Source organism: Podarcis muralis, chromosome 16, assembly GCF_964188315.1.
Source record: "Podarcis muralis chromosome 16, rPodMur119.hap1.1, whole genome shotgun sequence".
Lineage (NCBI taxonomy): Eukaryota > Metazoa > Chordata > Lepidosauria > Squamata > Lacertidae > Podarcis > Podarcis muralis.
The window spans coordinates 17,059,909-17,085,002 of NC_135670.1; the positions used below are offsets into that span (position 1 = coordinate 17,059,909).

Consider the following 25,094-nt stretch of genomic DNA (forward strand, 5'->3'; position numbering starts at 1 on the left):
ACCACACACACACACGGAACATGCTGCAAGTCGACTACGGGAATGCGTATCTAGTTTGTCTGGTGTGTATCGATCTTGCCTGCCCGTTTGCGGGTGATAAGGGTTAACTTGTGTAGCTGATAGGAGGAGCCATTAATGTCCATATGAAGCAGGTAGACAAAGGCTTTTTAAAAAGGTGGCTAGCCTCCAGGTGGGTAGATCAAGGTGGATCTCTGCAGGCTAAGGAAAAGCTTGGGAGAGAAAGCCAGCAAAGAAGGACTGTGCAAAGAGAACAAAGGGGCTTTAGTAAGATTTCATTTTGTTTTGGCAAGCCTATCCAGATATGTGGAAGGTTAGTGAAGGTTCTTCATTCATTACTGATTTTAATTTTTTAAAAACTCTTTTTACCGATTTTTAAAAATTATTATTATTCCTTTTTTGGAGAGTTAAAACAACAACTATCAAACGGTTTATACATTTTATGAAGCAAATTAATAATCAGCCCAAATTTTGGTTGCAAGTTGAGCTAAGCTTTATTTTCTACATTAAGCAAGTTCAAAACCATAAAGTAAAGTAAGGGGTTTTTTTTTTTGTTTTTTTGAGACTGGTGTTCACAGGTGAAAAGGTACAACTTGTGGATGCTTCTGCCTTCTACTGAAAGCAGTATCTACCAGAGATTTCCTGGTAGATCCCCGGAAATGGCTGTTTTGTGAATTTCTGGAACACCACAATTTGTTGGTGGAGAAGCAAGTTTAAATCTGTAATGTGGACATGTGAGGGTCAGTAAGCAGCCTTCTCCAACCTGGGCCCCCCCCCAGGAATTTTGGACTACAATTCCCATCAGCTGTGCTGGCAAGGGCTGACTGATGGGAGTTGTAGTCCAAAGCATCTGGGAGGGCCACCGGTTTGGTAAAGGCTGGTCTAGATCTGCTTAATTACAGAGCCCTGGACAAAAAGAAAAAGAGAGAGAGAGATCTGATTCCTTCTTCCGAGGTTGCTCATCAAACATATGGAGTGCCTTCCTCTTCATCACTTGGGGTGGCACTAGAGGACTTCAGGAGGACTGCGGGGCCTTGGTACTCTGTGCAGTCCTCATCGTGGATGTAAGGTGTGTCACTGCCGTAAAGCTGGACAACTTCACCCTTGCACTCCCATTTCTGCAAGCATGAAAGGAAGGGGGAAATTTAATTGCATTAGCATGATTGCAAACTCCTTGGCATGCTCCATGGCACATCTCCAGATCGGGTTAAGAGCCTTGCCAGCAGAGGTGGTTTTAAGGTAGAGTGACTGGTTCTTCCACGCTGCAGGTGGCAACACAACCATGCTGTAGAATGTAACACAAGAGTTTGGGGGGCGCAGAATTTTAGCGTCGCACAAGGCGCCAATGAAATTCGAGAGCCCAAAGTCTTACCACCGCTGCTAGAACCTCCAGAGAACAGGCAGCCAATCAGAATAGGCCGCCGATACAGCTTCATACAGCATGGGAGCCAATGACATCGTGCGTTTAAAGCGCTACAATACCACTTCAAACAGTCATGGTTCCTCCCCCCCGCAAAAAAGAATCCTGGGAACTGTAGTTTAAGGGTGTTGCTGAGAGTTTATTAGGAGACTCCCCTACTCACCATCACAGCTGCAATTCCCAGAGTGGTTTCACGATCCAATACCTCTTCCCTGGTAGCTCTGGGAATTGTAGCTCTGTGAGGTGGAACAGGGGAGCCTCCTAATAACTTTCAGAACCTTTAATAGCCTACAACTCCCAGAATGCTTTGGGTGGAGCCATGACTGTTTAAAGTGGTACCATAGTGCTTTGCATGTATGGTGTGAATGGCCTTCGCTAACTCTGTGGAGCACTGCGAGGAACCCGAGAGATCTTTTAGTCCAGCCTTCAGCAACCTGGTGACCCTCCATATAATGGTGGACTCCAACTTCTGGAGGGCCACCAGTTTCCCATCCCTGAACTACAGAGTTTACTAGTACCTCCAGTGGAGGAGAGGAACCCACCCACCCACCATTTACTGTGCCGTTGAACAGAGCTCAGCTAAGTCCTACTCAGAGTAGGACCCATTCATATGAATGAACCCAAGTTTGCCATAGTCATGTCCCTTAACCTCAGTGGGCCTATTCTGAGTAAGACTTGTGTTGACACGCCATGACATTTGCATGGTTGAAATTGCACCTTCTGCCTAAATTTGCTCCCTGCCCTATCCGACACTGTAATGCGGCCCCTGGGAGGTTGCCCACTAGGAAGTGTGGCCCTTGGGTCAAAAAAATGTGTGTGTGTCCCCCCATCCCATTGTAGCTGAGACATGAGTGTGTGCTTACAAACACACACTACATTTCGGAGTGTGAAGGGGCTTCCCACCAGTAATGAATCAGACGTGTTGGCCTCAGACCAACAGTGTGTGGATTAGGCCTAAAGGCAGCAGGAACAATCCAACCTCACAGGGCTGCCAGTGAGTGACTCCCAAGGTCTTCCCAGTTCAACTATGCCATATACCGGCATCTGCTGTTGTTGTTGAAGGTAGCTGTTACAAAGTACCGTATTTTTCGCTCTATAAGACGCACCAGACCACAAGACACACCTAGTTTTTGGAGAAGGAAAACAAGAAAAAAATATTCTGAATCTCAGAAGCCATAACAGCAAGAGGGATCACTGCACAGTGAAAGCAGCAATCCCTCTTGCTGTTCTGGCTTCTGGGATAGCTGCGCAGCCTGCATTCGCTCCATAAGACGCACACACATTTCCCCTTACTTTTTAGGAGGGAAAAAGTGAGTCTTATAGAGCAAAAAATACGGTACTTAAACTCTAACAGAATTAAAACAATATTAAAAACAAATTTGTTAAAATACAGACACGAAAAACAGCACAGCACTATTAAAGGCCTTTTCCTTTTTAAACAAACAAACAAACAAACAAACAAACAAACAAACAAACAAAGGCTTGTCGGAACAAAACAGTCTTCACCTGCCAGCGGAAGGACAACAAGAGGGAGACAGTCTGGCTTCTCTAGGGAGGGAGTTCTAAAGTCTGGGAGCAGCCACCGAGAAGGCCCTGTAAAAGGCAGCTACAGCCCCACGACCCATTCCCTTATCTTCATCAAACCCATTTTAAAACCTTGTAATAAGAGGCCTCTTCCTCACCTTGGCATCAGGTGGGATTTCACAGATCTCAGCGTCCCCCTCCGCCTGGTCCTTGCTGCATTCGGCCTTCACCAGCACTGAATTCATGTGGTAAATGCGTCCCATCGTGTTCTGGAGGGAGAAATCAAGTAAATTTTTAAGTGGCCTCGCTCCTACGCCTCCCATACTCAACAAGGCTGCTTCTGTGTGTTCTGCATCATCTTAATAAGGGTTTTTTTCATGCAAATTTTCCTGGGTGTAAAGGTGGGAAGAAGCTACAGAAGTTGGCGCAGTTGGTTCAGACCTGCAGTCTAAAGCATTTAATAGAGCTGGAGAGCTCAGTCAGTAGAGTATGTGGCTCTTAATCTCAGGGTCATGGGTTCAAGCCCGGGTATAGGGCGGTATATAAATAATAATAATAATAATAATAATAATAATAATAATAATAATAATTAATAATGATGATGATGATGATGATGATGATAATAATAATAATAATAATAATAATAATAATAATAATAATGGCCCCAGTCCCAAACATCACTATGGCCAGCAAATCCCATCCCATCTGGGATGGAGCAGATTGGAGCTCTAGGAAACGAAGCTGAGTTCAGTTAGCTGCTAAGTAATGACCGCTCTTGCATTGCTAAGCCCACATTCACTCCATACGTTTAAAGCACTGTGATACCACTTTAAACAGTCATGGCTCCCCCCCCCCCCAAATTACAGGAGCTGTCATTTGTTAAGGGTGCTGAGAGTTGTTAGGCATTCCCCTATTCCCCTCACACAGCTACAATTCCCAGAGTTTCCTACGAAGAGGTTGTCAAGCCAATCTGGGAATTATACCTCTGTGAGGGGTCTTCTAACAACTCTCAGCACAGGTGTAGTGTTGTGGGGGGACCAGGGGGCAGTGGCCCCGGTCGCACATTTTTGAGAGGATGCAATCAGGCAGCCCCACAACAAGCACAGGGCCTTTGCCACTGTGGCGTGGCGTGGCGGCAGGCGGGTTGCTCTAGTGGGCAGGTGGATGGAGGCATTGGGCAAGAAGCCTGTGGGAGTCGGGCTCTGTTTACCCTCCATGTGCTCCTTCATCTGCATGTCCCCCCATCCCAGCTGCCCAGTCCACTGCGGGGTGTGTGTGTGCTACACTTGCCCTGCCCCGGGTGCTGGCAACCCACGCTACTCCGCGGACTCTCAGCACTCAGAACACACTACACCTCCCAGAATTCTTTGAGGGCAGCCATGACAGTTTGAAGTGGCATCATATCGCTTTCAATGTATGGTGTGAATATGGCCTGGCTGCTCACAGCTGTGATTGGCTAGCGGAGGAGATAGACAGAAAAGACTCTAGGGAGTCTCTGAATGATGGGATATTTATGAATACAGTATACTCCATAGGGGGCAGGGGACGACACCACGGGAGTGATGGGATTCAGATTTGGATTTTGGGGTGCAGGAAAAAGTATGATTACAGCTCTGCTCATCTTGCCCTGGTGACCCAGGGTTAGCCGGCATTATTATTTATCCCATCTTTTTCTCAAAGATGCTCTAGGTGACGTACATTCTCCTCCCTGTTTTATACCCACAGTGACCCTCTGAGGCAGGTAAGTTTGAGGGGCAGCGTCTACCCAAGGTCACACTCAGTGAGTTTCATGGTCGAGTGGTGGTTTGAACCCTGGTCTCCCAGGTCTCAGTCCAACACTCTAACCCAGGGGTTCCCAAACTTGGGTCTCCAGCTGTTCCCATCATCCCTGACCACTGGTTCTGCTAGCAAGGGATGATGGGAGTTGTAGTCCCAAAACAGCTGGAGACCCAAGTTTGGGAAACCCTGCTCTAACCAATACACCACAAATGCTGTCTGGCATCACTTCCAGTCTTACCTCCACCATAATGTGGGTCACCTCTCCTGGCGCTTTCTGGTAATTGCTGTTGTGCTTCTTGTTCAAGTGCTCCACGAACATTTCGTGAGCTTTGACAGCCTGGTCTTGCATCGCCTTGCGTTGCCTTGCCCAAACGCCATGGCTTGCCTGCAGGGCTGCTGCAATTTGTTCGCGGCTTGGAGGGGGTGGTGGACGTCTAAACTGTTGCTCTTCCCCTTGGGGTGGTTCTCCCCAGGCCAGCACAAAAGCCAATGGCAAAAGGAAACACACCCAGGAGACAGACATGGTCTTTGGAACAGCTGGGATCCAGACTGTGTCTGGTTGTTATGCCAGGCACAGATATAAGGAGCAAAGCCCCGCCCTGGAGAAAGAGCGCTTCAATGGGAAAGGGAGACAAAGGCCACGCCCACCTCCATTGCCAGGGCGCCATTTTGTTTTCTGTTTCAGGCTGAAAGGGCAAGATGGTGCAATGGTGCAATGGTTGCCACGTATTCAGATTTTTTTTTTATGGGTTGCTCAGATGCCAGAAGCTCAGCCCATCCTGAGAAGGGAACTATGGGCAGTGTGTGTGTGTGTGTGTGTGTGTGTGTGTGTGTGTGTGTGTGTGTCTTTGTCTTTGTCTTTTCTGGCACAACCTCATCAGAATGCAAAGGCGTTGCCAGGGAAAGTCCATTCATGTGACTGAAATACTCTTATCACAGAAGGTGGCCTGAGTGCATTTGTCAGGTTGGCCAGGTGTCTTAGATTTCCTTCAATAATAAAAAAAATGCTTGCAAATTTGCATGCTCTCCTCTCAGGGGCAGCCTCAGCTGGCCGGTCCATAAGGCAGACTGAGGCAATCGCCTCAGGTGGTGGGAATCCAAGAGATGTCCCTATTCCACCACTGCTAGAGAAGCAAGGAGAAGCACCCATGGTGAATTCCAAGTTCTGGCAAGATCTCATGAGAGCCCCACAAAATCTCATGGGAGCCCAATGAGATCTTGCACTCGAGCTCCCAAAAATCACGGTAAATGGTGGGTGGCAACCACAGGGTGGTACCTTCCCATTTGACCTTAGGTGGTGAAATGGGAAGATGGCAACCCCCTATCACCCCATTGCCAAACCTGGCTTAGCAGGGTTGTGGGGGCAGGCATGGCACCTGTGGTGGCCCCACTCTGTGGGAATCTGCCACCTATGGCAACTGCTTCAGTCTGCTTCTTGGGAGGACTGGCCCAGTCTCCTCTTAACAAGAACAGATTGGGCTTTCTCTTTGTGCAAACCATTGTGATACTTTCTTAACAGTTGGGGAACAGCACAGCAACTGTATTTTCTCAAACTTGGGTCCCTGGCTGCTGTTGGACTACAACTCCCATCATCCCTAGCTAGCAGGACCAACAGTCAGGGATGATGGGAGCTGTAGTCCAGAACATAAGCATTAGCAGAACATAGCTCTTATGGCTAGTAGTACTTTTTAGAAGAAGAGAAAATATATTCCACGCTTATAGAAAAGGTATTTTTTCCTTTTCCTTTTCAACCAAACAAAGTAATTTCCTCCCACACCAGCATAGCTGGCCACCAAGGGCGGATGACAGTGTTTGCTTACTGTATTTATTTATAAAACTATGCCAGTATTGCCATATCATAAAATATCTGGGTGTCATACACCAGTGAAACATCAGTCGATATTAAGACAATATGTATTTACAGAAAATTGGAAAAGGGGGCTGGAGGGCGCTATGAGGAAAGGTTGCAGCAATTGGTATTTTTTAATTTATAGAAAAGACGAGTAAGAGGTGACATGATTGAAGTTTATAAAATTATGCATCGCACAGTGAAAGCAGATAGATTTACAAAAATCCCCCACCTCTCATAACTCTGGAAGTCGTGGACAATCAGTGAAGCTGAATGTTGGAAGAATAATCAGGACTTTTTCAGGTAGCACTTAGTTGAACAATAAAACTCCCTTCCACAGGAGGCAGCGATGGCCACCAACTTGGATGGCTTTAAAAGAGGATTGGACAAATTCATGGAGAAGGAGAAGGCTGCCAAACGCAAATTTGGAGGGAACAACACTTCTGAATACCAGCTGCTGGAAATCACAGGAGGGCGAGGGCTCTTGTGTCCTGCTTGCAGGTTTCCCACAGGCATTTGATTGGCCACTGTGAGAACAGGATCCTGGACTAGATCAGCCATGGGCCTGATCCTGCTGGCTCTTCTTGCGTTCTTCCACGTGCTCCATGGGCAAGCAATTTGACCCTTCCCAAGGCTGTGGTGACAGGGCGAAAGTAATGTCTGTCCCCAGTAACTCTGCAGACATTACAGAATTGAAATTTAAACCCGGAACCGTCCTTACAGCAGGCTTTTATGCTGTCAAAATTCAACCCGCCTAAGCAAACTTTTATAAACACGCTGGAACAACAGCGTTTCTTTGAATTGAGTAAATGAAGCGTGTCCTTTGCACGCAGGGAGACACATTATTGGCTGCGACTGGAAGCACATCAATCCCGAGTGATCCAGGTGTAGGTGTGTAAATGTACTGTGCACAGAACTCCTGTTGATGGCTTGACTTGTGCTGTGCTGGCTGCTGTCATGAGGTAAAGTGCACAACATACGTCTTGGGTATCAGAAGTAAACATGTCCCCATTTTAGAGTTTCCCCAGCAATTATTTTGACTTGATATGCTTAGGTGATGAGACCCCTTCAGCTCTGTGAATTAAAGCAGCACAAAACCGCTTTAAACTGTCATGGTTCCCCTCCGCCCCCCCAAAATCCTAGGAACTGTAGTATGTTAAGGGTGCTGAGGATTGTTAGGAGGTCCACTCTTTCCTTCACAGAGCTACAATTCCCAGAGTTCCCTGGAAAGAGGGATTGATTGTTAAACCACTCTGGGAATATTTGTCCAGAGAATCAATATTTGTTGATTCAGCAAGTGAGCAAGTGTGGTGGCTACATTTGTGGACAGTTAAAATGAAAGGAACTCATAAGAACATAAGGTGAGCATCCCGGATCAGGCCCTTGTCCGGCGTCCTGGTCTCACAGTAGCTGACCAGATGCCTGTAGGAACCCTGCAAACAGACCTGAGCACAAGAGCACTCTCCAAACTCCAAAAGGTTCTCTCTTAACTGATGCCAGATGTGGTTCAATGTAAGTGTGAAGTGATGTACAATAGGGCAAATTATTATTATTATTATTATTATTATTATTATTATTATTAATTCCTAACTTTGCATACACTCTGATGAGGTCTGAGCTAGCAGTCATTCTTCTTGCTCCTTGCTGGTGATGCTGAGTGTCTGTGTCAAAGACACACCCCCATCGTTCTACCTGGACACTGAGGTCCAGCACCGAGGGCCTTCTGGTGGTTCCCTCACTGCGAGAAGCCAAGTTACAGGGAACCAGGCAGAGGGCCTTCTCGGTAGTGGCGCCCGCCCTGTGGAACACCCTCCCACCAGATGTCAAAGAGAACAACAACTACCAGGCTTTTAGAAGACATCTGAAGGCAGCCCTGTTTGAGGAAGCTTTTAATGTTTGATGTATTATAGTATTTTAATATTCTTTTGGAAGCCGCCCAGAGTGGCTGGGGAAGCCCAGCCAGATGGGCGGGGTATAAATAATAAATTATTATTATTATTATTATTATTAAAGAAAGAATCCACTCAGAGCCTTTTCCCCCAGCAGGAACTCACTGGAACTCAGTCCCAGCACCTCTCAGGTGGGTGCCATTGCTATTCTGAGAGAACAAGGGAGGTGTTCATGGTGAGTTCCGGCACCTCTTTTTTCTAGAAGAATAGCACTGAATACACTGGTGAGGGCTGAGCAATTTCTCCCTTCCAACTCTGCGATTCTGAGTTTTAGGACCCTAGAAAAAGCCCCCAGCATCTTCCCTGGACATCACATGCAGGAGCATTGGATTCTGGGACAGTTCTAGTTGAACCTCCACCAAGCATGTCTGTAAATCATTACAAGTATGGCCAAACACTATAGTCCTCTCTTTCCAAAAGGCAATATCAGACCTGTGAAAGCACCACACGCCCTGAAAGTTCCCATTGTCACGGAGAGAATTTGAGCTCAGGTAAACACAGCTTCCGGACAATTCAGTTTCTTAAGTCGTGCGGAAGCAACCTCCAAGTGTTGTCGTTGCCCCCTGACTACCAGAGTGCATAATTCCGGAAGAGGACTTGTAATGGATGCATTGTTCGCCTGTCGCAGAAGCTGTGCATCAAATAAAAATCAGGTGACACCCATCTCCACCTCCCAATGCCACAATCGCCCAGAGTCAAGGGAGCTCTTGTTTCCAACCTGACCTTTTGCAACTGGCCAGATCAGATTAGAAACTGTTATTAACCTGTTATCAAATTTCCGTGTTTGTTCTCACATGGTGGCTGTTCTTTTTTACAGATAAACGTCTTAAAATCAGGAGAAACAACAGCGCCTGATGCTACCTCCTGCTGCTAACTGGATCTGACAAGTAAACCCCCCCCCCATTCTCTTTCTCTCTCAACTAGGCCACCCAGACTTCCTTCATATCAGAGGAAATGGCCCAATAACTATTTATTTAATAAAATTTATATACCATTTGACTGTGACACCCCCCCCAAAAAAATCTCAATGTGGTTTACAAAAATAATACAACAGAAATTATCCGTGAAAACAACTACAGTACTTAAAACATTGAAAAATAATTAAAATCAACACTAAACTTGATTGTCCTCTCCTCCGCGAATTTGCCCAGCCCTCTTTTAAAGCCATCCAAGTTGGTGGCCATTGCTGTCTCCTGTGGGAGGGAGTTCCACAGTTTAACAATGTGCTGAATGAAGAATTTTCATTTATCTGTCCTGAATCTTCCAACCTTCAGCCACATCCGATGTTCATGACTTGTGGTGTTACAAGGACAACCCTATCCAGATGTTTAGAAAGTTGACGTGAGTTTTGATCTGTTTTTAGTCTATTGCTGGTTTTAGAAAGTCTTAAATTATTGTTGTTGATTTTTCTTACTGATAATTTTATGGTTTTGTATATTTGTAAACTCTTTTGAGGGTATGTTTGAAAAGCAGCAACTATCAGCCCATGTATAAATTTAATGAACTACATACTAATAGCCTGGTGCAGGGTCTCGTATGGTTTCAAATTGGATGGGGGACCGTGTTTTGAGATTCCTGCATTGCAGGGGTCAGACTAGATGACCCTTGGGGTACCTTCCAGCTCTGTAATTCTTTAATTCCTGTTGCTCCTACATTCCTTTGAAGGCCAGGATGGCATGAAAAAATAATAATCATGGTATACACTATGTGCTTTTATTCATGCTTATAGAGATTTAAAACAGCAGGGTGATGTATGGTCACAGCATATATTTTCTCCTGAAGGGGAGAACAACAGCTTCAAGTCCTGCAGTTCCTCCAAGGAAGCCAACATTCAGGGCAGAAAGAGAAAATATGGTCTTCCTGCTACTTCATAAGGCAGATGGCGAGTGAGTGGGTGGGTCTGTGTGAGAAGACAATGAAAAGAAATGGCTCCCCCGACACCAGAAACTCCCCGCCCATGGAAAGCTAGCAGAAGAAGGGAGATGGATTGGAGACTCGGCATCTCTGCAATGCTATAGGCTTTTTGGGGGAGCTTTTATGCGTGGGGAGCATTCAGACACGTGCTTCTTCTGAAGCAGTCCATGCCAGGAACGGTCTGTGGGTTTCCTTGTCTTTCTCAGGTCTTATCTTTGGACCTTCAAAGCAGCTGCACTGCAACTCGGAAGAGAAGACCGAATCTGGGTGCTGTAAAGCACAACGTCTCCCTCCACAGCCAGCTCCGTGATGGCGTCAGTGGCGGGGTGAGGGATGCATGGAGGGCCAAGGGGGGTCCCATTCAGGGCCAGCTGCAGGTGGTCTTCTTGGCAGAGGAAGAGCAGCTGGAGGAGAAAAGGGCATTAGCCAGGAAGGCGTGTCCAAGGACCACAAATGGTTGGCTGGAGCCACACTGTCGGAAGAGGGTGCTGGACGAGATTGGCCATTGGCCGAATAGATAGATAAAACTTTATTCGCATTAGCCAATGGCCATAGCAACAGTAAAACATTACAGTATACGCAGAAAAGGAAATTTGATATAAGAGCACAATTTAAAGTCCTGAATCAGCAGTCAGTTAGTGGCCCTTATTCTGATCGCCCCTGCTATGAACCTAGCAACCTTTGCTGTTATCTGCTCATTTTAATCTGATAGAAGAAAGGACACCATGCAGTGTTGAGCGCCTAAAAAGGAAAACTGACCTCAAAAGGTCTGGCTTGACTATCATGAACAAGAGTCACCAAAATAAAAAAGGAAAGGCACATCCTTATATGACTCGCAATACCCTATGAGCGAGCGAAAGGACATTTTCTCTACAGAAGGAAACGCTCTAATAAGTCAACCTTATCTAACCCCATTGGCTGAATGCAACAATCTCTTCTTACGTTCTGTCCCCGGGGCAAAGCATACTGCAACTTGAGCATGGGCCCTTAGTGTTGTGTCACATCTAAGGAAGGGGATTCCAGGGGGCTGGTGCCACAAAGTCCAACTTTTCTCCCAAGCTTTATTATAGGGTGGGTGCTCTCATGTGTCCACATGTTTTTGGTTGGAGTCCAGGCAGCCTGAAAGGCTGTACCTCCCCAACAAGTGCTAACATCCTTGGGTGAGCACATCCTCTCAGTCCCACCAACATCAGAGTCATGGTTAGTGGGGACCTGAGAATGAGCCTTTTCTGTGGCTGCTCCCAGATTCTGGGATTCCCTCTCAAGAGAGGCTAGAATGGCTCTTTCTTTGTTATCCTCCCATGGACAGGCTAAGACCTTTCTCTCCTGTGGTGTAATGGGTCGGTGCACCCATTGGTTTGAGCCCACCCAGGGACGGATTGTTGGCAGGATTCCTGCATTGCAGGGGGTTGGACTAGATGACCCAAGGGGTCCCTTTCCAACTCTATACAATTCTGTGATTCCTATTCGGACAGGCCTAAGGGGCAATCATGTTAATAAATAAGGATTTATGCATGCAGAGAAAACTATAGCATAGACACTTGGGGAGGGGGGAGGGCTGCCCTCCTCCCCTCTCCCAGTTAACTTCCATCTCCAGGGATCAGGGGTGGGAAGGAGCACAGAGGATGAATCAGTAGAGTATGACTTCACCAGGGGCTGTCCCTAGATCTCAGGTCTGGGCCCTGAAATCTCAGGGTCTGGGATGTTGGTTTCTGTGTGTTGCCACTGTGCAGTGCTCTTGGAGTCACAAGACTCTGTTTTGCATTCCAGAGACATTCCAGACTATTGGAAGTCTCACGAAAGACAGGAGACGGATGTGATGTTACTGGTTTCCTGTTCCTTTGTTTCAGTTGCTCTCTGCTTTCACAGAGAGAGCATGCATGTTTCTTTTCTGTCTGCGTAACTAGAAATAAAACTCTTTAGCAATGTAGCTCATGAACTTCTTGGCTCCTTCCCTGCGTGCACCTGACTTGGCAACCCTTGCAGAAGGAGTGAGGAGGGGCAAAAGCGAGGTCTGGTGGTGAATGAACTTGCTATTCTAGGGTGTACTAGAATATATCTATATCTCAAGGATGAAAAAGACAATTATCCTCGCCCCCTCTCATGGCAAAGAGGGCTGTGAGGGTGGGGGCTCTGTGAGCACCAGAGAAAGGGTGCCAACACACCCACCAGGGCCACATTGGTAATCCCTGGCTTATTTTATTATTTACTTCATTACATTGATATCCCACCTTCCCTCCAAGGAGCTCAAGGTTTGCCTACATGGTTCTCCTCCCCACTCCTATGTTATGCCCAACACACCACAACCCTGTGAGGTAGGCCAGGCTGAGAGGGAGTGACTGGCCCTCAAGGTCACACCCAGTGAGTTTTGTGGCCGAGTGGGGAATAGTACTCTGGTCTCCCATTTCCTAGTCTAACCATGACTCTAACCATGATGCCACCACTGCCCCCCTGAGCATATCTCTCAGTACATCGTGTGAACCAGGCCTGTCTGAGGTTTCCTGGGAAACTGGAACTTAAGACGGTCAACGTCTTTTCTTACCTCAAAGTATCGCTGGGGGTGAAAGGGGAAGCCCTCGGCCACTGTCCCCCCAGACTCCTGGCCTCTGTCCGAAAATGAGCGCCATGACACCGTCTGGTCCGTGAAGCAAACCCGGAAGCTGAAGGAGACGTGGGAAGGGTCTTTCTTCAAGCTGATGCAGAACCTGGAAGAGTCATCAAGGCTGAATCTGTTAATAAAGGTAATTTGGAAAACAGGCTGCAAGGGAAGGGGGCCTTCAAAGCTGTCGTCCTCCGCATCCAAATTTATCTCAGGATTCTTGAAGAGTTCTGGATTCCTTGGGATGGTCTCCAAGGTGGAACCAAAGTTCAAGGACTCAAGCATTTGTTCCATTTTTTAATCTGTTTTCTTAATTAAATAAAGCTCAGACGGCCTCCCTTGTCATTGTCATGTAGTTCAGACATCTTAGTGCTGTCTCGTCATTGCTTTTTTGCGAGGGGGGAGGAGGGGTTGTCCCAACAACAAAAGGTTGAAAGCAAATGGGAAGAAGACAGCACTTTTCCTCAGATGTGACCACACACTCAAACACCCTTATGCTGTCCATGAGAAACCACACTAGCAATACAGTGGTACCTCGGAAGTCAGATGGAATCCGTTCAGGAAGTCCGTTCGACTTCCAAAATGTTCGGAAACCAAGGCACGGCTTCCAATTGGCTGCAGGAAGCTGCAGAAGCCAATTGGAAGCTGTAGAAGTCGTGTAGGATGCTCGGGTTCCAAAGAACCTTTGAAAACTGGAATAATCACTTCCAGTTTTCGATCGTTCAGGAACCAAAACGTTTGAAAATCAAGGTACGACTGTAAATGCAAAATGTAAAACACACTCACACACACACAGCAAACCAATGGAGAGAGCTGCATTAAAACAAAACCAATAGTAATAACAGTAATAACCAAGACGGGTATATGAGGAGGACACCACAGGGGAAAAAAAAGAGAAGAGAAGAGAAGAGAAGAGAAGAGAAGAGAAGAGAAGAGAAGAGAAGAGGGGGAAGAAGGAAGTAAGGAAAAAGCAAAGGAAAGAAGGGAAACAATTCCACCTTAGGGTGGAGAGTGGGTAGTAAATGTTGGGAATCTGAATATGTGCAGCTACCCACACAGAGTCAATTAGGGTTTGGCAGACAGCCAAGGCAATGTGAAGGAGTAAGTCTGCCTGGTGATACAGAGGCATGAAGACAGCTCCATGATTGGTCAAGCTCTCTCACGGGAATAATGATTAATGGCCTACTAACTGGAATGTGTGTGAGTACGAGTTTGAGTGTAGGAGTTGTGAGTAGTGTATGAGAGAGCTAGTTAAAGATCTGTGTTCTGTCCTGTTCCTGTAAATAGTCCACTGTATATAATAAAACCTTACTACAAGTTACTGGTTCCTGCTTCGTCCATCCTGTCTGCAGCCAAGTTGCCAATTGCTTTCGTGAACTCTGCTAGGTCTGGCTAAGGTCCTGCAACTAGTCAGAAAGTTGTGAAACACCAATAGGTTTTGCCAATAGTAAATTGTATCACACACAGTAATACAGAGCTAGATGCAGCAGTGGTCTGACTTAGAAAGCAGCTCCTTATATTTCTACATCATACAGAACAGAGTTTTGGATCTATTTTTCTCCCCGTTTGCCAAGCCCCGACTGTAAGATCTGCCACAAAAGAGCGGGCAGCAAGTGAAAAGGGGGGTAGTGAGGGGTCTACTTACTCTTTGGGGTCCTGACACACCAAGCCTCTCACTGTCATTGTGTCTCTCGGCCTGAGGCTCTCAGGGAGCAGATGGGAAAGGGGGACATCCTGAAAAGTAAGAGAAGGAACAAGGAGCAAGTTAGCAGCTGGAGAAGCTACCCCACTAAGCCACAGGAGAAAATAGAGGCAACGGGTGTATTTAGACTCACCAGAACGGCTCTGCTCTTGAACAGATGCTATGGAAAGAAATAAAGAAAGCGGGGGGGAGAGAAAAATCAGGATAAGACTCCTATGCACTGGCTTGAAAATGGGACTGGAATTGGGCAGGAGGCGGGAGAGGGAGACTGGGACTATTGAAGATGTTATTTTTTGTGGGGTGGGGATATTTTCTGCAACATGTCACAGATGTCATAATAGTGCATTATTAGTGGGTTTGTGCAGGACCGCCCACACATTCCCCTTTATGAGCTCTTCTGTGATGCTTCTCCAATATTTATTTACTATTTATTTCAAACACAAACTTATGCACTGCTTGATTAGACTGCATGCTGCCCAGCAAAAGATAAAAACACAGTAAAACATCAAACATTAAAAGCTTCCCTATACAGGGCTGCCTTCAGATATCTTCTAAAAGTCAAAACAAAATTTAAAAATTCCTTCCAGTAGCACCTTAGAGACCAACTGTTAGTTATTGCTATGAGCTTTCACACACAAACTTATGCTTGATTAGACTGCATGCTGCCCATGCACACGAAAGCTCACACCAATAACTAAGTTGGTCTCTAAGATGCTACTGGCAGGAATTTTTTAATTTTGTTTCGACTACGGCAGACCAACATGGCTACCTACCTGTTTCTAAAAGTCAGATAGTTGTTTATTTCCTTGACATCTGATGAGAGGGCATTTCACAGGGTGGGAACCACTACAGAGAAGGCCCTCTGCCTGGTTTCCTGTAACCTCACTTCTCGCAGGAAGGGAATCGCCAGAAGGCCCTCGGTGCTGGACCTCAGTGTCCGGGCAGAATGATGAGGGTGGAGACGCTCCTTCAGGTATACTGGGCCGAGGCCGTTTAGGGCTTTAAAGGTCAGCACTAACACTTTGAATTGTGCTCAGAAACGTACTGGGAGCCAATGTAGATCTCTCAGGGCTGGTGTTATATGGTCTTGGTGGCTGCTCCCAGTCACCAGTCTAGCTGCCACATTGGATTAGTTGTAGCTTCTGAGTCACCTTCAAAGGTAGCCCCACATAGAGCACATTGCAGTAATCCAAGAGGGAGATTACTGTTTAAAATACTACCTCTGCTTGTCACCATGGGCTCTGTGGGGAGCAAAGAGGAATGTAAATTCAATAAATAAATAAATAAATATATACTTACTGGGGCAACAGGGTATTCTGTTCTGTAGATATCAAAAGGCTGCACACAAGGAGAGAGAGGGGACAGAACAAGATCAACAACGGGTCGTAAATCTGACAGCAGGAGCTTCCAATGTGGGGAATACCCGGGGCACTCTCTCAGCCCCTTGGCTTCCCTTAGCATCTTCTGCAAACCACTCCTCTTGCATAATTCAAAATGCAAGTGTTTGAAGCTTTGCATAAACCTGGATTTTTATTTGTATTGCAGTAATGGGGCTGGGAAGCCTCAGTGGGATGTGGGTCTGGTTTATTTATTGCCCCAAAGATAGCATACAGCAGCCTCCTCCAACTAAGATTCTCCACATATTTGGAACTACAACTCCCCCTAAGCCCTAGCCATGTTCTAGTCCCAAACATCTGGAGGGTGCCCAGTTGGGGGAGGCTGTTGTTGATCTCCAACACCCTATTTTGACAGTGGCCAACCAAACGCCTGCAGGAACCCAAAGCCCCTTTCCCAGTGTTTAACTCTCCCCAGCCAGCACAAATCAGAAATACGCTGCCTGTGGTTCCATTTACTAGCCACGTGGCAGGCCAGCTCAAGTTTTCCCATTCTTTTTGCAGCCATCCCAGCTAGAAGCCACATCCCCACAACTTGTGGCAGTGTGAGCCACAATTGGCACCACAGGGCTATCAGGTTGGGTGACAGCTCCACCTACAGGTCAAAGGTGGGATGAACACTTTAGGAAGTAGGCCTCTCCCATGATGTAGTTTGCTTCCTTTGTCACATTCGCTTTCCTTCTAAATTTTCTCCTCAGGAAAGTTATAATTTTTTTTAAAAAAACAATTCTATATCATTTGCATCAATAAATACTTCTTGAACCTACTGCTAATCACCTTAGTTCACAAAAAATGGAGTTCTGATATCAGGGAGGGAGGAAAAAACCCCACTCTGGATCCTAATTTTATGAACTTCTTAGGTATTAAAAGTTGCATACATATTGGCTGAACTGCCCTGACTCTTAACAGAATATGAAATATGTGGAAGTATAAACACCCTATGCCTCAGCAGTCCTGCCTTGCAGGGGGTTGGACTAGATGACCGTTGGGTCCCTTCCAACTCTAAAATTCTATCATCTCACTGGCCTTTCTAGGCAGTCCTATTTGGATACCGATTTGGATATATGGACTGCCTATATTAATTTATATGAGTCTGGATTGAGGAAATACTTTCATTATTAACCTCAGCTGATTATGTTTCCCTCATACCCCCCCCCCCCAATATGTATATTTTAAAGTGCTCAACACAATACCGTACATTTTTAGGGAAAAAGGCTATCGCTCTCAGGATGACATCGCCAGATATTCTCAGCGTGTTCATTCGCTCCAGTGGCAAGCTGAACATGTATTGGAGATAGTGCTGTCCATTTACGCTCACCTGAGGAGGAGAAACACAAACTCTAGTTTGTGAAAACAAGATTGTGAACTAGATGGGTCTTTCGCCTGGACCAGCAGCCAGGCGTCTCTTCTGTGAACCTCCTCACCTTCACATGATCTTGTTCAAAGAGAAACAGCAGTAGGAAAGAGTCGCCACTTTTCAAGGGCAGGTGGGGAAATTTCACCTCTTCCATCCAGAGGCCGTTGCTTAGAGAGTTGCAGATTGTGTAGGGACGCGAACGGAACCGGGGGTTGAAGTGGAGGCCGATATCAGCCCGTGGTGCCAAGCTGGAGCCGGCCTGGAAGTCAACCTGAAACCTGAATCAAGAGTGGGAAAAAGCAGGAAGAATAATTTTAAGAAGTGAATTCCTTTCATTATTTTTTTTTAATGGAGGACATCAAACAAAAAAACCTGTTTCATTCAGTGAAATATAGATCACAGTACATAAAGCAGAGTCAAAGTTATTACAAATAAATTGACTTGTATTGCATAATCAATTGTCTTTGCAGAACCTACTGAAGACTCTCCTCTTCCAACATCTTTCTTAAGTCAGTTTGCATCTGTACTGGAATTGTGTTAAATATGTTTTTAGCACCTGTTGTTTAGCTCCCTGAAACTATTCTTAAATTTCATATGGAGCTGGCAAAGTACTGTTTTGAGTTTACCAACCGATTTATTTGGAGGAGTCTGAGGTTTGGACAGAAGGTGGTTAAGGGAGCCAGAATGACCTGTGTTGAGTAAGACCTTTATGGCCAAAACTGTGGGTAGAAGCAGGTACTGGACAAAAAAATGAACGGACTTCTTCACAGACCTAATTTACAGAATTCACTGCTGCAAGAGGTGCTCACTGCTATTCATCCATTTTTTCCCATCACTTTATGCCAAAAGAAGTCAACTTACAACAGAAAATACTGTGCAAAATAAGCACACACGAGATTAAAACACAAATTAAACAGAGCACTAAAAATGATCAGACGTTAACTTAAAACGAGGATGGTAGAAGTTTATCCCTGGCTCTTAGGACAGTGAACTTCCATGTTCAGAGACAGTCTGCTTTCAAATACCAGTTGTGATGGGGACAAATGACTGGGGGCTGCCCTCATTTTTGTGCCCCACGTGGGTTTCTTGGAAATGACTTCTGCCAGAAACAGAATAATAGAATCATCAAATTGTATAGCTGAAAGGGACCCTAAGGATCATCTAGTCCAACCCTGTGCAATGCAGGAATATGCAGTTGTACGATATGGGGATCGAGGCTGCAACCTTGGCATTATCCTTGGCGTGATTCAGCAGGAAAGCCTCCTTCCTCTCCCCTTTTCCTTTCTCCTTCCTCCGGAAAGATTAACACACTGGAAAGACAAAAGCTCTCAGTCCTCTTTTTAAACAATGTGATTATTATTTTTTTACCTTTCCGCTTCCACTGGGGTTGCTCCCTGGATAGAAACCATTTTCCCAGGTGCCAAGCTGCCAAAGATGGAGGTGATGTAAGGAACAATCTGAAAAATGGACACAGGAGCGTACAGAGTCAAGCATTAAAGGTTTGGCTGGGCAAACGAGATGCCCTTCCTGCCCAGTGCTACAGAGGTGCTTGGTTCAGCCGGCACTCTGCACATGCTCCAGAAATGCCCGAAGAGTGAACCAACTGCGATGGGGTTGCGGATTTCAGAATCCAGAGCCTGCTAGTCAGATGGCAGCAAGACACCATATCCCAGCTAATGCTTGTCCTCCAGTCACTCCTGAAGGCTACCAAGATCCTGAGTTCCAATGCTGCCCTCCTCTGCCAGGTCAGGAAATAGATGGGTGAGTTTCTTGATGCTGGAATCCTTCCCCGCCCCAAGTCAAATGCAAAGGGGGAACAATTAGGAGACCAAAGGATGCCTTTGACAGCTTTGTTGCCTTCTACCAACCTAGCAGTTCGAAAGCATGTCAAAGTGTAAGTAGATAAATAGGTACCCCTCTGGCAGGAAGGTAAACGGCGTTTCTGTGCGCTGCTCTGGTTTCGCCAGAAGCGGCTTAGTCATGCTGGGCACATGACCCGGAAAAACTGTCTGCGGACAAATGTCGGCTCCCTCGGCCAGTAAAGCGAGATGAGCACTGCAGCCCCAGAGTCGTTTGCGACTGAACTTAACTGTCAAGGGTCCTTTACCTTTTTACCAGATGTTTTAGACTATAACTCCCATCAGACCCAACCGGCAGAGCCATATGATGCAGGGGCTGATGGGATTTGTAGTCCAAAACATCTGCAGGGCACAAGCAATATCACTTTGCAGAGCTGCAAACGAAGGCCAGGCTTGGTGGGGGATGTCTGCAGTTGGACCTCTCTAGCTGCCAGGAGAACACAGAGCCTGGGGTGATGCTCTCTGGGCTGCCAAATCAGTCATGCAATTTATTGCTTCAGCATGGATGGGGGCGGGGGGGGGGAAGAGTTTCAGCATCAGCTGGAAGCACGTGAGGAAGACTAGTCGAAAAACAAAATGGAATGGCAAGCCTACCATTTAAAAAGCCACTCCTTTTGAGCTGGGCCCTTCAGCTGTTCTTTATTTAAAATCAGCTTTACGTAATATAATGAACAACACAGTTTTCTGACCTGTGGCCAAGTGCAGTTGGTCCTGCTTGTAAATTTCTGCAGATCCTGGTTCTTTTTTTAAACCGGACATTTGGCAGCCCTAATCTCAGCTGGCTGCATGGGCCGCCCACAGCTTACTCAGAAGCAAACAGGTGTTTGGTTAACTTTTTTTTAATTTAAAAAATCACATTTCCAGGCTGTCTGCTAAAACCTAGAAAGGTAGCATGGCAGACTATTTCTCCTTCCTTCACTCTCTCCCTCCCTCCCCTTCCTTAGAATTATACTTCATTATGAAATTAGGGTATTTCCCACCAACGGTATCTACAACTCATCAGGGCAGGCAGAAATAAAAATGATCACTCACTGGATTGAAAACAGGACCCTGCAAGATATAATCTTCTGGTTTAGGCGAAAGATCCATGGAAGGCATGCCAGCTGTCAATGTTCTCTCCTTAATTTCCCTTACAGTTGTTGCACCACTTTGCAAGTTTAAAACTTGCAGGGATCACATGATATGAGTCACCCAGCTGAGTTTAAAAAAAACCTTTCCAAAGAAAGTGAGATTATCCAATCAGCTTCCTAAACAGGGAGAGAGAGAGAGAGCGAGAGAGCGAGAGAGAGCGCTAAATTAGCTTTCTCCGTGAAATGTTACCACCACCTGGCTTTCAAAAGGCTCAGTGACCCACGGAAAGCGAGGCTTTTCCTGACCTAGATAAGATGCTAGGATAACACCCCCTCTATTGCCTGTTTGAGGAACGGCTTATCTCAGGCAGGCAGCTTTGCAAGAAACTCTGCCTTTCCACGGGGTGGGAATTTCTCCGCTGCCTGCCTAAAGGTCTTGCAACATTTGGGTGCCTCCGTGCCAAACTGGATTACGCATTTAAAGGCACAAATTTATGTTTTGTCATTTTAACCGCAGCCTGGCAGGGAAGGGAGGAGAGGAATTAGGCAGGGGACTCCGAAGTGGGGGGGGGGGGGGGGAGGAGGCTGCCAGCAGCTCCCTTCCCTGGAGAAGCAGCAGCTTGGAGAGGGATTTTTGTCCAGAATGCAAGGGAAAGTCCTGACCAGATTCCCAGGCGCTATTTTAAGCACTGGGTTGTATCAGACTGAGTCATCATAAGCCACATTCACACCATACTTTTAAAGCACTGTGATATCACCATAAACAGTACAATGGTGCCTCGGGTTACATACGCTTCATGTTACATACACTTCAGGTTACAGACTCCGCTAACCCAGAAATAGTACCTTGGGTTAAGAACTTTGCTTCAGGATGAGAACAGAAATTGTGCGGCAGCAGCAGGAGGCCCCATTAGCTAAAGTGGTGCTTCAGGTTAAGAACAGTTTCAGGTTAAGAACGGACCTCCGGAAGGAATTAAGTAAGTAACCAGAGGTACCACTGTAATGGTTTCTTCCCCCAAATAATTCTGGGAGCTGTAGTTTGTTAAGAGTGCTGAGAGTTGTGAAGAGAGCCTATTGCCTTCCCAGCGCTCCAATTTCCAGAGTGGTTTAAAAAGCAATCACCTTCCCAAGGAACTCTTTCAACAGGTTTTTAATGTAAGCTTACCAGATTTTTTTTCAATGAATCCAGGGACACTTTTCAATTTCAATGGATTTTGTATGGGGACTGATTTGTAAATCCGGGGACTGCCCCTGGGAAACGGGGACATCTGGTAACCTTTTTTTAATGGTTTTATTGCTGTGGCACTGAAATCTCCCAGCAGGAATAGGTGTTCACAGTCCAGGACCCTCCTGACAGCCTGGTCAACTTCCTTGGTTTGTATAGATTTGGGGGTGGGGACCCCCAAAACCCTAGAAATTGACAAATGGTAGGATGTTGATTAAGTTAAGATCTTTCGTATCCTTCGTTTGATACCTGCATACAGCAGCTGCATACAACAACCATATTTTGCAAAGGCAAATGTGGAACATTACAAAGAAAAGTTCATCTTTTGCAAGTACTGCTCCTTAAAGTAGTTACATTTGACACTTGTATTCGCTAAGACATACCTGGAACACAAAAGCTTCTATTTGGACATTACGCATATAAGAACTGATCTATTTGTTCTTCTTTTGGAGGCAGCCATTTGCAGCGAGTCTGGTCTCCTGCAGAGCGACCAGGTCAATGTTGAGTGTTTTCTGTTCACGGTCAGTGATGCCTGTCTTCTGTCAGTCGCTGACCTGCAACTGGTCAGTAGACAAGCCAGGGTACATAGTCCTGGTGTTCAAGCTTGCTAAGCACAAGAGGGGTTGTTTCTTTGCTTTTTTGCCTGGTGCAGAAGTTCAGTCTGCTTGGCGAGTGAGACTCTGAGCTCCAAGCACCCTCTGAAGCAGGTGGACAGTGGAGGGTCAGCCCTTCATCGCCCAGGGCAGCCTGGCTTAAGGGCGGCAGTAGCTGACCAGTGAGACATGATGACCTCTCCCACTGATGAGGCCAACCCATCGCACTCATATCTCACACTAATCAGGTTGAGACAGTTTGATAGATAGTAGGTCCTGAACCAATGGGTTCAAATGTGAAGGACAGAGGCAACTCAACAACTCTATGATTCTGTGATATGTTAAAAATGCCCAGCATTAATTACCGTATTTTTCGCCCCATAGGACGCACCGGCCCATAGGACGCACCAAGTTTTTTGGGGGGAAATAAAGAAAAAAAAATTTATTCCCCCCCCCAGGCGCTTGTGGGGCCGGCAGCGGGGAGAAGCGCTCTTCTCCCCGCCGCCTGTCTTCAGACCAGGTCCGGGGACAGCGGGAAGATGCGCTGCGCCTCCCAGGTGTCCCCGGAGCTTGCGGGGCAGGCAGTGGGGAGAAGCGTTCTTCTCCCCGCCTCCTGCCTTCAGACCAGGTCCGGGGACAGCGGGAAGACGCGCTGCGCCTCCCAGCTGTCCCCGGAGCTTGCAGGGCAGGCAGCGGGGAGAAGCACTCTTCTCCCCACCGCCCGCCTTCAGACCAGGTCCGGGGACAGCGGGAAGACGCACTGCGCCTCCCCGCTGTCCCCGGAGCTTGCGGGGCTGGCGGAGGGGAGAAGCACGCGTCTCCCCCCCGTCAGCCTCCAAACCACATTGGGAGACAGTGGGATGGCGGCGTTCCGCCTCCCCGCTGTCCCCCGACCTTGTGGGGCTGGCGCTGGGGCTCTCCTGAAGCCTGGAGAGCGAGAGGGGTTGGTGCACACTGACCCCTCTCGCTCTCCAGGCTTCAGCGAAAGCCTGCATTCGCCCCATAGGATGCACACACATTTCCCCTTCATTTTTGGAGGGGAAAAAGTGCGTCCTATAGGGCGAAAAATACGGTATGTGAAGTGGGAGAATTAATAAGTCATTTATGTGAAATCCACCTTCACTTGCTCTTTCTGACCACTAGGCTGCAATGTTATTCCAAATTTCCAAGGTGTGGCAAGCACCTGCAACTCTTTGCTTCACTGTTATATTGGGTCCACCAAATAAAATGAAATAACATCTTTTTTGGATGATTGATATAGCAGGGGATGAGGCAGAGGCTTTGAATAAGCTTGCCTGCCTGCTGGTTCTAAAGACAATTTAGATCTGGGTAGCCCACGTGGTGTTTTCCAGATGCAGTGAACCTATGTCTCCCATTGCCTCTGACCATCGTTGTGGATGATGGAAGTTGGATTCTGACAAAATCTGGAGGTCACCCGATGAGTCTAGACTGTAGCCAGATTTGCAGCTGAGCTGCAACACTCAGCTAATGAGGAAGGGAAGGATGTGCACGTAAAACATCAGCATAGTTTGAAAATAACCTCTAAAGGTGGATGTGTCAGCCAGGCTTCGGAGGTGCGATCCACAGTTTGAGTGATAATATGTACAATGTTCTCTGTGAAGAACTGCAGCTGCTTCCTTGACTACAGTATATGAAAGTGCTCCCTACTCCAATCAAATCGGAGGGGAGGGGGTTGCCTTCAGACCAGTGGCGTAGCGTGGGGGGTGCAGGGGGGGCCGGCCGCACCGGGCGCAACATCTGGGGTTAGGGCAAATCCACAGGTTAGGGGGCGCAAATCCACGGGTTAGGGGGCGCAAATTACTTGCCTTGCCCCGGGTGCTGACAACCCACGCTACGCCACTGCTTCAGACTACCACTATTTTGTGGGACGGATTCAAGAACGTGCAGGGAACTTTTGGCTTGCACAATTACAGTCCTTTCAAGCGTCTGTTGCAGTAGTGCAACAAATCCACGTTAAAAAACCTGAACAACCAGGACTCTCTGCGGTTTGGAAACACATTGGAAAGTGTGGAGCAGATGAATGATTAATGGGAAGATGTATAAATAAATACACTGTGGGTAAATCATATTTACTGTCGCCGTTTAACTTCTTTTTGAAAACGGCTTTGAGGTCGTTCCTTTTTTTACAATCAAGTGGTATATCAATTTTAAAATATATAAATATAATAAAATAACAACTGCACACAAATAAGAACGAGTGCTTACCAAGACTGGATACAATCTAACCTCCACATAGAATCACAGAATTGTAGAGTTGGAAGGGACCACGAGGGTCATCTAGTCCAACCCCTGCAATGCAGGAATCCTTTTGCCCAACGTGGGCCTCGAACCCACAACCCTGAGATAAAGAGGTTCATGCTCTGCCAACTGAGCTTTATGCAAGCAAATCAGAATGAATGTGGCCAAGAAATCGGTTGCTGGAGGAGCCCTTAGCTTGTGTCAGTGGTGTGATATAGCACACACACACACACACACACACACAGTGAGTTGTTTAGGACAAGGCTTCTGCGGGTGGAATATGCAAGGTAGCGAGATACACAGAGCTCATCAGGTAGAACTGGGAAAGATGCTAACCATCTTATCTACACTCACTGGGACAACTGAAGGCTTGTGATGCCTGTGGTGGATAAACACATTGATTTATACATGTGAAGAAATGCAAAAACAGTGTGTGAAACGGTCCCGTTAGGAGAATCTGCTTACTCAGGCTGCATTAAGAATGTGTCAAGAACGGTTTGTGCAGGAAAAACAACCTTGAGACAGTTTGATAGAAAGTAGGCACTTTGTTCCCGCTGAATCAGGCATCCAGCTCTGATAATAC

At 46.7% G+C, this 25,094-nt stretch overlaps 1 protein-coding gene across 2 annotated transcripts; it reads right to left on the bottom strand.

The window, feature by feature from the left end:
- Positions 1 to 487: 487 nt before the first annotated feature.
- LGALS12 (galectin 12) lies at positions 488 to 20,958 on the bottom strand. 2 transcript variants are annotated; one of them, XM_077920832.1, is made up of 10 exons: positions 20,397 to 20,958; positions 18,874 to 18,962; positions 17,573 to 17,783; positions 17,347 to 17,466; positions 16,054 to 16,092; positions 14,888 to 14,914; positions 14,698 to 14,786; positions 12,996 to 13,158; positions 3,121 to 3,231; positions 488 to 1,136 (listed from the first exon to the last, which is right to left on the bottom strand). In XM_077920832.1, the coding sequence occupies exons 1-10, from the start codon at positions 20,460 to 20,462 to the stop codon at positions 981 to 983; spliced, it is 1,071 nt and encodes a 356-aa protein (XP_077776958.1). In that variant the 5' UTR covers positions 20,463 to 20,958; the 3' UTR covers positions 488 to 980. The 2 variants fall into 2 exon arrangements, with proteins under 2 accessions (XP_077776958.1, XP_028566632.2); XM_028710799.2 differs by lacking the exons at positions 488 to 1,136; positions 3,121 to 3,231 and adding an exon at positions 10,239 to 10,857 and having other exon boundaries at positions 20,397 to 20,942.
- Positions 20,959 to 25,094: the final 4,136 nt, after the last annotated feature.